Source organism: Papio anubis, unplaced genomic scaffold, assembly GCF_008728515.1.
Source record: "Papio anubis isolate 15944 unplaced genomic scaffold, Panubis1.0 scaffold111, whole genome shotgun sequence".
Taxonomy (NCBI): Eukaryota; Metazoa; Chordata; class Mammalia; order Primates; family Cercopithecidae; genus Papio; species Papio anubis.
In genome coordinates this window covers 153,757-169,447 of record NW_022160228.1, presented here as the reverse complement: position 1 = coordinate 169,447, position 15,691 = coordinate 153,757, and the positions used below count along the sequence as shown (strand labels likewise).

The following is a 15,691-nucleotide window of genomic DNA, read 5'->3' as shown; positions in this document are numbered from 1 at the left end:
TCTTTGCCTGGGGTTATCAGGGACAACTGTATAAAGAAAGGTATCTACAGAGGACAGTAACTTTACACAGAAAGATAACTTTTGAGCTGAGACTTGATGAAGATTTGTTGGTCAGGTGACAGTGGGCCAGGGAGGGTTCCACGCAGAGGTGGTGGCAGAGGCTAAGCTGAAGCAAAAGCCATCTCATCTGTTGGATGAGTTGGGAATATTTTGTCAGCTAATCAGAAAGTCAGCCAAGTGTGGTGGTTCATGCCTGTAATCCCAACACTTTAGACAGCTGAGGCAGAAGGATAGTTTGAATCCAGGAGTTCAGGACCAATCTGGGCAACATAGGGAGACCACATCTCTACAAAAAATTTAAAAATTAAACAGGTGTGGCGGCACACACCTGTAATCCCTGCTACTCAGGAGGCTGAGGTGGGAGGATCGCTTGAGATAGAGGCCGCAGTGAGCTGTCATCACGCCACTGCACTCCAGCCAAGGCAACAGCGAGACTGTCTAAAAAAAAAAAGTTAATGTTTTTTTAACTTGGGAATCATAAAAGTGATAAATGGAACATATATACCCTAAATATTTTAACTTAAAACACAAAGTTTTACATTGGTCAATGTTTTTATGTACAGCCGTAGGATTTTCTTTGTTTTTGGTTCCTTTATTCTGAATTGTCTTCCCTGTGTAAATTACATCCGTAAGGCTTTCTCATTTGGGCCACTTTAAAGACTTTGACACTTACAGAGAAATCTGTGTGCAGAATCCTGTACATTTTTACTATGTTCTTTTATATATTTTTAGTTGCCACTCCCACTCTGAATTCAACAGCAGTTTTTTTTTAGCAACTTGCCTCTTACCAAGTTATATTCCAAATCATTTAACTTTATAGAAACAGCAGTCTGTTTTTAGTCTTATTTTATTGGTTTATAAAATATTTAGTTAAACTATGTAATGAAATAATAAGTATGACCAGCACAGACCACTCGGGAACACACATTTGAATCTCAGGAAGTGTGATTCAGCTGGTTGTGGCCAAGTGCAAAAGCCATTCCCTGTGACTTTTAGAGTTGGGGGTGTGGGTGGTTCATTTGGTATGCTTCATAAATAGAATTGATTAATCTACTGAGTAGAGTCAATTATTTTGTTTGTTTTTTCTTTTTTGAGACAAGAGTCTTGCTGTGTCACCTAGCCTGGAGTGCAGTGGTACAATCTTGGCTCATTGCAGCCTCCACCTCCCAGGTTCAAGTGATTCTTGTGCGTTAACCTCCCCAAGTAACTGGGACTACAGACATGTGCCAACACATCTGACTAATTTTTGTATTTTTAGTAGAGAAAGGGTTTTACCATGTTGGCTAGGCCGGTCTCGAACTCCTAAGTCTCAAGTGATTCACCTGCCTTGGCCTCTCAGAGTGCTGGGATTACAGGCATGAGCCACCACGCCTGTCCCTAAGTAGGGTCCATTAAATATAGATTGTTGAGGGAGCTTCTTCTGTATTTATGAAAGTCAGAGTGGCCAGAGATGAGATCAGAGAGTTAATTAGGGACTGCCAGATCCTAGGACTGATTAGGCCATGCAGAGATTTGGTTCTTTAGATGACAGAGTCGTTGAAGAATTTTGAGCAGATAGGAGACAGGACATGTTAGAGAACTCCTGCTGGCAGTATTGTGGAAAAATGGGTGGGGAGGACTAATGCCTAAACTGGAGGCAAGGGAAGCTGTGTTAGTAGTTAGGCTGGAGTCAAATGTTGGTCATGGATAGTGGAAGTAGAAATGTAAAAAAGATGGATTTTGAAGAAGATTTAGTACTTGAAAATTAAATGTAAGGGAAAGAAATACCCTAAGACTCCTCCCAAGTTTCTGTCTGGCCTGAGACAATGAGACAGGAATGTACACAGGAGGTACAGATTTGAGGGGGAGATGTATTTTGTTTGAGACCTGTCAAAGAAACCTGCTTCTACCATCAGACAGAGACATTGATTGGTGTCGTTTTCTTTCTGTAGAAAGTAAGCTTGGCAGGAGATATTTTATTAAATTTTAAAACTTCTCTCAGGCAGATCAGCGGTTTGTATGGAATGGTCATCTTCTAAGAGAACTTTCTGCACAGCCAGAGGTAATGTACACTAAATAAAATCTGCTTAATTGTTGCAGTCCAAGCTTTAATTCAATGCATGTTATAAAGTGACTTCCTAATCACCAAGAATTTTGAGAAACAATTCTAATTTAACTTTATAACTTACAAACTTGAATCAGGTCTACCCTGGCACATCATTCTAGGTTGAAGAAGCCTAATTATTTTACTCTGATCTTCTATAGAAGCCTTAAGTAAAAATACATTGCTTTGTCTAAGAGAGATGCAATGGGTCTTGGTACATGGATAATGAAGAAATGAGGGGCCAGAGCCAAGTTCCCTGGCCAAGGGGAGAGCTTTGTTTTTGTCTTCCTTTGGGGATGAGACTCCCTTCAGTCACCCAGGAGAGACATGCACAGGCACCATCTTCTTCTGTCCTTTGTCTGCACATACGAGGTGTAAACAGGGAGGCCCAGCTAGGGAAACATGATATATTACTGAATCTAGGTAAATAGATGTGTCTAATTACTTTATTTCTTGTCATTTGCTATGCTTTTTTTGGAAAAGTAGTTTGAGCTGCAAACAATTAGCATGGGATATCTTTTCCCTGGAGGAGTGAAGTTGTTGTAGGCAAAGACTGAAAAGGAGGTAAACATTCTGTAACTTCATGTAGCTTTGTTAGTATTCCAAAATCTGTGAATATTCAAGCTCAAATGATTGTAATGCATACCTAATGTTACATTAGAGAAATTTTTTAAAAATTATATTACCCGTAAGTTTACTACCTTGTTATGTTTGTGTATTACCTCCCCGTGTGTACATATTTTTATATAATACTTATTTATTTTTAAAGTGTATCTGTTCTAAATATGTATTTTCATTTCAGGTTCATCGGTTTGCCCTTCCAGTGTTACATGGCTGTATCCTTACATGATATTACTCTTTAGTTTCTAGATGCCTTTATTTAAATTTTATTATAAGGCAGATTTAGAGATAGTCTCAAATACTCCATAAGGAGAGTATTTCAGAATTAATAGAACTTGCTGTTGATAAGAAAATCAAACTCATTGCCATGTTGGTTTTTTTGTTTAGAATGAACTTTTCAGACTATACGACTCTCTCTCTGTTCAAGAGTTCTGGGGCTGGTTGTTTAAAGAGAAGGAATACGTATACTGTATTTTGCCTTTATTTGATGTTATCTTTTATCAGTAAATTACAGATAAGTAGTTTGGACCTGGCTGTTGAAAACTTTCCTTAGTACATAATTTGAAAAGTTAGACTTAGGCCGGGCATGGTGGCTTGCACCTCCGGTCCCAGTTACTCAGGAGGCTGAGGTGGGAGGATGACTGGAGTCCAGGAGTTTGAGGCTGCAGTGAGCTATGATGGCACCACTGCACTCCAGCCTGGGTGACAGGGTCAAAAAAAGTGTAAGTCAGACACTAGTGTGGGTAACAACTTGGAGAGGAGAATTACCGTTAAAAATTTTATTTGTCATTTGAAATAGTGACAGATAAATGAAAATAGGTAGAGTACAAAGAATATTGCCTAGGGGTAAAATCAGAGTACAGATACAAAATGAGTATTGATTATCTAATGGTAGGTTCATATTAAAAACAAATCTGTATCATAGACATCATAATAAAAATAAAGCAGCCAAGTGCGCTGGCTCTTAAAGGATAGATAAGCACAGTATATGCCGATGAGTGCCTATCCAGTTACGTGCCACATACTGACATTTCAGTCAGCAACAGACCACATATATGGTAGTGGTCCTACAAGATTATAATACCATATTTTTACTGTATCTTTTCTATGTTTAGATATGTTGAGATACACAAATACCATTGTGTTAACAATTGCCTACAGTATTTAGTACAGTAACATGCTATACAGGTTTGTAGCTAAGGAGCGATGGGCTATATATACCATGTAGCCTAGGTGTGCAGTAGGCTGTGCCATCTGGATTTGTGTAAGTACCCTCTATAATGTATAGGATTGTCTGACGATGCATTTCTCAGAATGTACCCCTATTAAGTGATACATGACTGTAATCAGGATTGTGCCCTGCAGAAAATGGTGATGACATATTTCTATCAAGCACATGTAAGAAGCTTATCAGTACAAGTCTGTTATTTATTTATTCACTATGTTAATATAATTTCACTAAACTTACGCTTGTTATACTTAAAACCCAAAAAGTTATGGAGGAAACATGTTCCACAGTTACAGGGGAATAAAAATTAGAAAATTTTGGGATAAAACCTCATTTATTTTTGCTTCCCCAAACCCCTACCCCGAGCTTTCCATGTTCTCCTAAGGACGAAATAAGGATAAATGTGTTTATTCGGCTGGACGCGGTGGCTCATGCCTGTAATCCCAGCTACTTGGGAGGCTGAGGCAGGAGTATCACTTGAACCCAGGAGGCAGAGATTGCAGTGAGCCGAGATCTCACCACTGCACTCCAGCCTGGGCAACAGAGCAAGACTCTGTCTCGCAAAAAAAAAAAAAAAAAAAAAAAAAGTGTTTATTCTTATTTAATGCCTTAAATGATTTGGGCCAACTATGGTGTCTTTTGTTTTTTCAAAATGAGATTGTGAATGGACAAACAATATTCAGTGAGATTATAGAACCTTTTTTTCTAGGCAATTTTAGAAACAGCTTACCCATTTACCTTTAAATTGAAAGCTTTAAATGAGCTTTTCTTTAGTGTGGTTTGTTGACTAGAAGTAAACTCATATGTTTCACACACATACAGAGACATTAATAAGTAAAATGACCCCAAGAGAGGAACATGACTGGAATAGAGAGTGGACAGAGAGAGGTGGGAGCTGTGTTCAGAGAATTAGCTCAGCCCAAATGACTCAGGGCCTTATAAGCCATGGGAAGAACTGTAGCTTTTACTTTAAATGTTGTGGGGCCAGGCATAGTGGCTCATGTCTGTAATCTCAGTGCCTTGGGAGGCTGAAGCAGGAGGATCCTTTGAGGCCAGTAATTCAAGACCAGCCTGGAGAACATAGTGAGACCCTGTCTCTACAAAAAAGTTTTTAAAATTAGGCATGGTGGCATGTGCCTGTAGTCCCACCCGCTCAGGAGGTTGATTCAGGAGGATCGCTTGACCCCATTTTGAAGCTGCAGTGATCTATGATCATACCACTGTACTCTAGCCTGGGTGACAGAGGAAGACCTCTACTCAAAAGATTTTTGAGAAGGGGAAAATTGGTGAAGGTGCATGCTAGAGTGATGTCCAAGAATGTGTGAGGTGGGTGGGGTCAGCGCACAGGTAGAGGGCCTGGTGTGGACTGCTCACCTCCCACTGTAGAAGGGAAGCAGATTGGGTGTGGATGCTGGTGGGTGTGTAAACGTGATCGGGGCCTGTGGAGGGCTTTTATTTTTACAGCGCCATATAAAGTGACATAATGGGCTGTGAGTGGGATGAGGGAGAAATGTTGCAAGTTGAGGGGAGTATGTGAAATGGCCATCCTGGAGAGAAGGCGTGGATGTTCCCAAGAGTAACTCACTGATGAAAGGCTGGAAGTAAATATACTCACATTTTAAAAGTTAATGCTGATGGGATTCAGTTTTTATTTTACTCTTGTTCCTTTCATGCTTTCTGAATTCTCTAAAGTGTATATGTTTTTGTCTTACAATCAGAGGAACATGATTCATAAAGCAGTCAGTCATATTCTCTGCTAGATTTTAAGAGCAGGCTTATCTGCCCTGCTCGTCTTTGTGCCCTGGCTCAAAATAGATAATTTGGGTGAGTAAGGGAGCAGATACTACCTTGGAGTCTTCTCTAGTGCTATGGGCTTCAAAGGAAAGTGAATTGGGAGCTCAAGAGGAGCCCTTATCAAGTCTAATGATATCAGGTAATAGAGATGAGTCGTTAGCAACTCAACTCATTGCTGATGTCATTAGGTACTATTTTGAAAATCATTTGGTGTTCTTTTGTGAATTTGCCGGCACTTCTCCAGTGCCTACCCAATACATTCATACCAGGAGGTCTTTCCAGAATGTTCACAGTACCATGTTAGAGCAATACCATGAACATCACAAGGGCTTGAAGTTTATAAATAGTGTAGTTTCATTTTTACAAAAAAGCAAGCTGTGTGTTTCTAAGTCGTGGTTGCATGTGATGAAACTAAAAAGATAGGAGAATGGTCTCCATAAACCTGAGAATAGTTACTTCTAGGTGAGAACACAATTGGATAGAATAGGGAAGGAGCAGATAAATAGATTCACGGTTTTGGTACTGTTTTGAAGTTGGATGGTAGGTTCACAAATATTTTGTTACGCTGTTATGCTTTATAATGGATGCATCAAATTATATTAAGAAAAAGTATTACATGTAGAAAATACCATAACCAAACCTCAACAAATGTGGAAGGAGAAAAAGTAAGGCCATTGAAACAATAAAACCTTTCTGTCATACCCCCCTGCTCCGCTAGCCACAGTGTGGCAGACATTAAAAAGCAGACAATAAATTAGCCAGACATGGTGGCACGTGCCTGTAGTCCCAGCTACCTGGGAGGCCAAGGTGGGAGGATGGTTTGGGCCCAGGAGTTTGAGGCTGCAGTGAGCCTTGATGGTGCCACTGCACTCCAGCCTGGGTAGCACAGCAAGAGCCTCTCTCTCAAGTAAATAAATGCATAAATAATTTTTTTTTTATAAAAAGCAGACAATATCAAATGTTGGTAAAGGTGAGAAGCCAAAGTAATTCTTGAAACAATATGGAATTTCCTAATAAGATCAGATGAGGAATATACTCTGTAACCCAGCAGTACTGCTCCTTAGAGCCACTTCTGCTTGTTCTGTACAGAGATGTTTATTGCAACACTGTTTATAATAGTAAAACTGGAAACACCTGGCATGTCCATGGACAGTAGAATGGATAAGTAACTGTAATCTAGTCATGTAGTAGAATATTATACAGCCATAGCAGCAGCAAATGAACCTCCTGACTATAATGAGCAAATAAGGAGAACTGAAAGAATACATACAGGTTAATTCCTGTTACGTTTAAAAAAAAAAAAAAAAAAGCCAAAAGCTGTGCAGACTAAACAGGAAGTTGTTTAGTGGCAAAACTAGAAAGACAAGGGAATGATGAGCTGAGTGGATGGTAGTTACTTCTTAGAGAGCAGTAAGGGAGCCACACAGAAAGGTGCTTCAGAGATGCTAGTGGGTAAAAAGGGGTGTGTGTATGTGTAATTTTTAAAATTATGATCAAATATATTTAATAAACAATTTGCCTTTTTGATCATTTTTAGATGTGTAATTCAGTGAGTGGCATTAATTTCATTCACAGTGTTGTGCAACCAGCATCCTGTTTCCATCACTCCAGTAAGAAATTCTTACCCATTTAATATCAACTCCCCATACTAAATGGGTATTTAACTATGGTAAATAGTTGCATACATTATATTTTACTGTTTATTATATTTCATAATAAAAACATTTAATGTAAGAGGTATGCCAATTCCAAAAGCTTTTGCAACCCTTTACTCTGGGAATGAAGTGGAGAGATCAGCCTTTAGAATTTCTAGGTATATGATTGTTTATATTACTGAATGATGTAGGAAGTGTCCTATAGCATATACTCTTATTAGTAGTTAAGGGAAATAACTTTATATAAAGAAGGGGTGGATACAGTCTTTCATATTGAGATTCACCTTTTCTATTTTGAGGATAAGGTAGAGTCAGAATTTCCATTTCTAGGTAACTTTTGTTTAATTCACTTTAATCTGTGAATCTTCATATGCTTACCAGCTGTTTTGGCTAATTTACAATTATGTGTCATCCATTTCATTTTTTTTTTTTTTTTTTTCCTTAACTGCAGAAGCCTAGCCTTCCCTCCCTCACTTTTTTGTTTCTTATTTGAAAGTTAATCTATTTTAAATTTATGTTTTCCATTCAGAGTAGATTTTTCAGTGATGTGGTTTATACTTAATTCTTTAGAAAGTGATTGAGGATATCAGGAAAAGGGAAGCATATCATTTAAATAAAAACACCATAGTGAACTTCTTAAATATATTGCGTTCATGTCACAGGGTTATTAACTTGACAGAGCTTCACAGTTGATTGTAGTACTGAGGGCTTGTGAATATTCAGGAAGATTTGTATACTCTGTCATTTTTTCTCTTAAAGACCATTATTAGGGTAGATGCATTCAAACAATCTGGAAACAATGCTTATGATTTCTATTATATGTTGTATTTTTCTTAATGTAGTTAAGTTATTACCATGCATTCATGTTCTATTAATGGAAAATACTTTGATTGGATTCTCATCTCGAGGAGGAGCTGTTTCAGAGCTGGTGTGCGCTATTATGTAAGAGGTGAGATTAATTTTGTCAGCATGGATCATATCTGTAATTAATATTTTGTCTTATGGTGACACGAATGTAACCTTTTATATTTTATTTGTTTTCATTATCATTTGATAGCCTTGCTAAGTATTTATCTCCTACTTCATTGTAATAATTAGGTAGGTCTTCCATGCTTCAGCTACTGTTATTACATTGCAAATGTTAGTGTTATACTTGTAGGCTGCTGCTTACTGCTTGAAGAGGAACTGATCATGTTGTTTGCTGGATGTCTGAAAGCACAGCTGAACTCAGTGTAGTTTTCAGTAACCTAACTTGGAAAGTATTTTCTTGTATTGCTTTTAGGTTTTTTTGCATGCATGAAGCTAGTCATTTGCTTTATGCCTTCAACTTTGTGAACATTTACATTTTGAGCATTTATTTTCCAGACTTTGTACTAGCAACATGCTTATTTCGCTGAACTAAACTTTAAAAATCTGTATTAAAGCTTACTGTCATTATGAAAAGGAGTTTCTCCAATCTTTCTATTTTTTTTTAACCAGAATATATCATCATATTTTATGGCTGTAAGCCATTAAATAAATTGTAGCTTGGGGCCAGAAAGTTGTAGAGATTATTTGCTTAATATCTCTCGTAGCAGAGGAAGAATAACATTGAGTGTGTGACCTGGCCAAGATCACAAACCAAATTAGAGATAGCAACTCTCTTGTAACTAGATTTTATTGGATGGAAACATAGTTTTTGATTAAATTTTTTGAACAGGTAGTGCATTTACATATTTCAAATATCAAAAAGTATTTTTTTAATGCGATGAAAAATATCTCCCATTTCTGACATCATCTGCTCGGTTCTTACCCCCTTACCAGCTAATCAGATGTTAGTTTCTTGTTTATCCTTCCGGATAATTTTTATGCTAATACAGGTATGTGCCCTTCTCTTCCTCCTTTTTTTAGACAGTGATAATATTCTATGCATATTTTTCTGTACCTTGGTTCCTTTTTTTCTTAATATGTCTTGCAAATCTTTTCATAAAGATCCTTCTTTCATACACAGAAACACACATACTGTCTCTCACTCTGACTCTCACTTTTAAAAATAACTGGATGTTGTTCCTTAGTGGGAATTACGAAAGGAAACAAGGATAGCCTGTGCCTCTGACCAGTAATCTCATAAAGTATTGAGGAGTCATGTCATTGCTGATTTGGCTGTATAATTTTGGCCGCTTCTGGTGATATGGTAACAAAAACAGTGATACTTTGCATATACCTCCGAATGTTATATGTGAGAAATATGTGAGATAGAAAGGATGTTAGGAAATACTTGGCACGGTTAAAAATCCATTGATTTCTTTCCGATAATTTGGTAATTTGGGTCAGGGACTAGCTTGAAAGTTGCATTTGCTTAGCAAGCTTTTCCTTGTAAAAATAGATTATGTAAATACATTTTTAAAGGAATGCTTCAAATATTTGAAACAACTAAATAGCATCAAGAATCCACTTTGCTTTTTGAACTAGGTTTTGTGAGCATATTTATGGAATTACAGAGGATCACATACAGTTTTTGTGTTTTCATTTTCATAATTAAAATCAGTATAAGCATCTGCTGGAGACTATTTGCATTGTTATAACAAAATATTTTAAAATGGCCTATATTCACCAGGTGTGGTGGCTCACACCTGTAATTTCAGCACTTTGGGAGGGCGAGGTGGGCGGATCACCTGAGGTTGGGAGTTCGAGACCAGCCTGACCAACATGTAGAAACCCCATCTCTACTAAAAATACAAAAATTAGTGGGGCATGCTGGCGCATGCCTGTAATCCCAGCTACTTGAGAGACTGAGGCAGGAGAATTTCTTGAACCCGGGAGGCAGAGGTTGTGGTGAGCCGAGTTCGTGCCATTGCACTCCAGCCTGGGCAACAAGAGTGAAACTCCATCTCAAAAAATAAATAAATAAAAATAAAATGGCCTGTATTTACGTTGAGTATTGTGTTGTTACTAAGTATAATTACCTAAATTGATAGTGTTACCTTTCAAACTAGTATTTTTCAAATTAGGATCTATGGACATTTTCTCAGGGATCCTTGAGAATTTTTTTTTTTTCTTTAAAAGATGTCTGAAGTTTGAGAAACACTATTTTAGAGGAATTTTGCATGTAGGAACAATCAGTGTATTTAAGAGCAACCAACTTCATCTGTTTATTAATAGGTTTTTATACTCCTCTTTAAGCCTGTTTAAAGTAAGCGAGCTTCTGTTAGTTTTCTGATCATGTATAATGAGTTTGTTTGAATTGTATTTTCATAATGACTTTTCCACTAATTTGAACTGACTTAGTTCTCTCCAAGTTAACCTAAATTAGTGGGTTTCTGAAGTGTTTCTTTACGTAATCAGTATAGTTAATTCTTAATTTTTTTTCTACTTAGGAATTGATTCTGAAGGCCATGCAGCTAACTTTGTAGAAACAGAACAAATTGTGCACTACAATGGGAGCAAAGCTTCATTTGTACAGGCAAGTTGTTAGTCTGTTAGGCAGTCAGTGAGTTGGCCTTTTCTGCTTGGATTATAATTTTCTGTCGTGTTGAAATTTCCCTCTTTTGCCTTCCCCTCTGTTCTTATGTAATATTTTTATCTACAGAAAAAGTTCACCCAAAAAAGGAAAGTCCATTAATCTGGCACTAACCTACTGACATTTCCTGCCCTTAAATTAAATCCCTGGAGGAGAGGGTAGGCTAGGAGGTGCAAGGAGAGTTATGGAAATGGAGCCATCTGTCTGTTGAACCATTTACATGTATTCAGGGCAGTGATGATAGGACAAGCTGATGGCTTATGATTGACTTTACCTGCCACTGTGAGATGTCTCTTCTCTTGCCTTATGGAGTTGTGGACCACTTGCTGCTCCAGAGCGTTAGTGTCCAAATATATTCATATGTTGGTAAACATATCCATTTGAAAATGAATAAAGCAATTTTCTAATTTTTTCATAATGCCACATTATATAACAGATGTAACCTGTTAATTTTTACTCATAGATAAATGTAGAATTTCGGGGAAATAAAGAACTATCTACTACACAAATGCTGTGTATATAAAACTAGAAGGAGAAAAAGTTCTAAATGTTTTTTCATAAAATATGAACTTTAAGAGAGATACACGTGGATTTTTAAAATAGTTGGTAGGTTGTATTACTTTTTTCCCTGCATGTTCATTAATTTATATACCGCTGACAATAAGTAAGGTGAGAAAAACAAATATGTTTGTGTTTCTTTTCACATTTCTCTCTTTTCTTTTAGACTCGAGGATCAATACCTGTTTTCTGGTCTCAAAGACCAAACCTCAAGTACAAACCACTGCCACAGATCAGCAAAGCAGCAAATCACGTGTGTATGCCTTTTTTGTTGGCTAAAAATAGAAGCTTAATAGCATTATAATTTGCATGTAAAGAATGTAAATCAGCATTCAACATCTTTGAGGCTCTTCTTGGTTCTAGCACATAGTAAACCCCTAAACCAAAAGTTGTGTAGGTGGCATGTTAGAAATATAGAAAAACAAACTATGACTGAATGGCGTGGCAAGTAAGGATTTAAGAGATCTCAGTAAGATTTGTAAATTTATGCTTTTTAGAGTACTTAATATATTCCTCTGAGGTTGTACTCAGAATTAAAGTGGCAGTGTTGCAGCTCAGAGTAAAAGCTTATGATTACTAGATGACATTTAGAATATCTAGAAGACATAGTTCACATCCTGACATCATTCTTTTGAATATAGAAATAAGACATTTAAGGAGGTCCTTTTAAAATATTATAAATATTTAAATTATATTTATAAATTACATAATGTACTCCAGTAAAATATGTAACTCTTTTCCCTCTAGATGGATGGTTTCCAAAGGCATTTTGATTCCCAAGTAATTATTTATGGAAAACAAGTTATAATCAATCTGGTATGTTTCTTATGTTTCTTGGGGTGGGGGCAGGGGAAACCTTAACTTTTTCTTGACAGAAAATTTACTATTTTAACCATTTTTAAGTGTACAGTTCAGTGGCATTAAGTAGTTCATAATGTGCAACCATCATCACTGTTCATTTCCACAACATTTCATCATACCAGACAGAAACTCTATCCATTAAATAATTAACTTCCTATTACCTCCCTCCCCACAGCCCCTGGTAATTCTATTTTACTTTCTCTCTCTCTGAATTTGTCTATTCTGAGTACCCCCATGTAAGTGGAATAATACAATATTTGTCTTTTTTACTGTTTTTAAGGTTCATCCATCTTGTAGCATGTATAGAATTTCATTCTTTTTTTAAGACCGAAGAATATTCCATTTTGTGTGTGTGTGTGTGTGTGTATGTGTGTGTATAAACATTGGTGGTGTGCAAGGATCTGTTTGATTGAGTCCCCGTTTTCAGTTCTTTTAGGCTTTTACCTAGAAGTAGAATTGCTGGATCATATGGTGATTCTATGTTTGACTCTTTGAGGAACCACCATACTGTTTGCCATAGCGGCTGCACCATTTTGTATTCCCACCAGCAATACACCAGAGTTCCAGTTTCTTCATATCCTTGCTGACAATTGTTGTTTTCTGTTTTGTTTTGTTTTTTTTGTGTGTGTGTGTGTATGAGTTTTTAATTATAGCCATCCTGATGGGTGTGGAGTGGTGTCTCGTGGTATTGAGTTGATTTACGTTTCTCTAATGATTTGTGTGATTTTGAGCATCTTTTCATGTGCTGATTGGCCATTTGTGTATCTTCTTTGGAGAAATGCCTGCGTAAATCCTTTGGCTCTTTTTTAATCAGGTCGTTTTTGTTTCAGTTGTAGTCATTCTTAATGAAGTCTGGATATTTATCTCTTAGCAGACAGGTGCTTTACAAATATTTTCTCCCACTCTTTAGGTTGATTTTTTACTGTCTTGACAATGTCCTTGGGATACAAATTGTTAAGTCCAGCTTATCTAGTTTTTCTTTTGTTGCCTCTGCTCTTGGTGTCAAATTCAAGAAATTGTCACCAAATCCAATAACATAAAGTTACCCCTATATTTTCTTCTTAAGAGTCTTTATGGTTTTAGATCTTACAGGCCTTTGGTCTGTTTTGAGTTAATGTTTTTTTGTGTATGTGTGTCTGTGTATTACTTCTTATCACTGCACATGAGTTAATTTTTTGTATATAGTGTAGGGGTAAGGGTCCAACTTCATTCTTTTGCATATGGATATCTAGTTTTCCCAGCACCATTTATAAAAGACTGTTCTTTTCCTTTAAATAGTCTGTCACCCTAATAAAACATCAGTTGAACACATATGTAAGGTCTTATCTTGACACTCTGTTCTAGTCCATTGGTCTCTGTGTCTGTCCTTAGGACAGGATAACACTATTTTGGTTGCTACAGCTTTGTGTAATAAGTTTTAAAATCAGGAAATGTGATAATTCCAACTTCCTTCTCCTTTTTCAAGATAATTTTGGCTACTTGAGATCCCTTGAGATTGCTTATGAATTTTAGGCTTGGTTTTTCTGTTTCTGCAAACAATGGCATTGAGATTTTAGTAGCAATTGCATTGAATTGACAGATTGATCACTTTGAATGGTACTGTTGTCTTAGTAATATTGTTTGTCAGTCCAGCAATGCAGATGTCTTTTCATTTATTTATATTTTAAAAAATTTCTTTCAGCAATATTTTGCAGTTTTCAGTGTACATGCATTTCACGTCCTTGTTTAAATTTATTTTTGAGTATTTATGCCTGAATGGTGCTTGTTTGTTTGTTTGTTTTGCTATTGTAAATGAAATTGTTTTTGTAGTTTCCTTTTTGGATATTTCATTGTTAGTATAGAGAAATGCAACTGATTATTGTGTCTTGATTTTTGTATGCTGCAACTTTGTTGAATTTATAATCTCCAATAGCTATTTTGCAGAATTTTTAGGATTTTCTGTATGTAAAATCATGTCACCTGTGAACAGAGATAATTTTATGCTTCCTTTCCAATTTGGATGCCTTTTATTTTTTTTTCTTGCCTAATTGCTGTCGCTAGAACTACTAATACTATGTTGAACAGAAATTGTGAAAGCAAGTATCCTTGCCTTATTCCTTTTCTTAGGAGAAAAGCTTTTGGTCTTTCATCATTAAATATGATATTAGCTGTGGGTTTTTCACATAATGGCCTTTATGTTGAGGAACTTTTCTTCTTTTTCTAAGTTATCCAGTTGAATGTTTTTATCAAGAAGGAGTTGTTGAATTTTGTCAGATACTTTTCTGTATCAATCGAGATGCTTGTTTTTTTTCCTTCATTCTGTGAATGTGGTGTATTATACTGATTGATTTTCGTATATTGAACCAGCCTTACATTGTGGGAATAAATCCCTTTGGTCATGGTATATACTTTTTCAATGTGCTGCAGAATTTGGTGTGCTAGTGTTTGGTTGGGGATTTTTACATTAATATTCATAAAGGATATTGGCCTGTAGTTTTCTTTTCTTGTAATATCTTGGTCTAGTTTTGATATCAGGATAATCTTATCTTTACAGAATAAGTTAGAAAGTGTTCTCTCTTCTTCATCTTTTTGGTAGAGTTTGAGGAAGACTGGTGTTAATTCTTTAAATTTTGGTAGAATTCACTGGTGAGTTCACTAGTAAAGCCATCTAGTCCAGGTTTTTCTTTGTTAGGAGACTTTTTTTTCTGTTTGTTTTCATTACTGATTCAATCTCCTTACTATGTATTGGTCTCTTTAGATTTTCTGTTTTTTTCATGATTCAGTTTTGGCAGATTATGTGTCTAGGAATTTGCCAATCTGGGTTATCCTACTTGTTGGCACACAGTTGTTCATAGTATTCTCTTAAATCCTTTTTATTTCTCAGAAATTGGTAGTAATGTCCATTGTCACTCCTGATTTTAGTAATTTGAGTCTTTTGTTTCGTTTTGGTCATTCCAGCTAAGAGTTTGTGAATTTTATTGATCTTTTCAAAGTTCAACTTTTAGTTTTATTGACTTTATTGTTTTTATATTTTCTATTTTATTTATCTCTAATTCTTATTATTTCCTCTGGTAGCTTTGGGTTTAGTTTGATCTTCTTTTTCTTGTTCCTTAAAGTGTAAAATTAGGTTATTGCTTTGAGGTTTTCTTTTTTAATGTATGCATTTACAGCGAGAAATTTTCCTCAGCACTGTTTTTGCTTTATTTCATACATTTGGTATATTGTATTTTTGTTTTCATTTGTCTCAGGTATTTTCTGATTTCTCTTCCTGGGATTTTGTCTTTGAACCAGTGGTTCAGTATGTTGTTGGTTTTTCACGTTTGTGAAATTTCTAGTTTTCCTTCTATTCTTGA

General features: G+C 36.2%; 1 protein-coding gene across 3 annotated transcripts in view; it reads left to right on the top strand.

The window, feature by feature from the left end:
- LOC101012911 (SAC1 like phosphatidylinositide phosphatase) overlaps positions 1-15,691 on the top strand; it is a 55,573-nt gene that overhangs the window by 21,280 nt on the left and 18,602 nt on the right. For all 3 annotated transcript variants that reach the window (XM_003894552.4, XM_017955507.2, XM_021934489.2), the window contains 6 exons: positions 2,042-2,101; positions 2,946-2,979; positions 8,289-8,390; positions 10,798-10,883; positions 11,665-11,751; positions 12,246-12,314. In XM_003894552.4, coding sequence (XP_003894601.2) covers positions 2,042-2,101; positions 2,946-2,979; positions 8,289-8,390; positions 10,798-10,883; positions 11,665-11,751; positions 12,246-12,314 — 438 coding nt within the window. The remainder of the gene's footprint in view (positions 1-2,041; positions 2,102-2,945; positions 2,980-8,288; positions 8,391-10,797; positions 10,884-11,664; positions 11,752-12,245; positions 12,315-15,691) is intronic.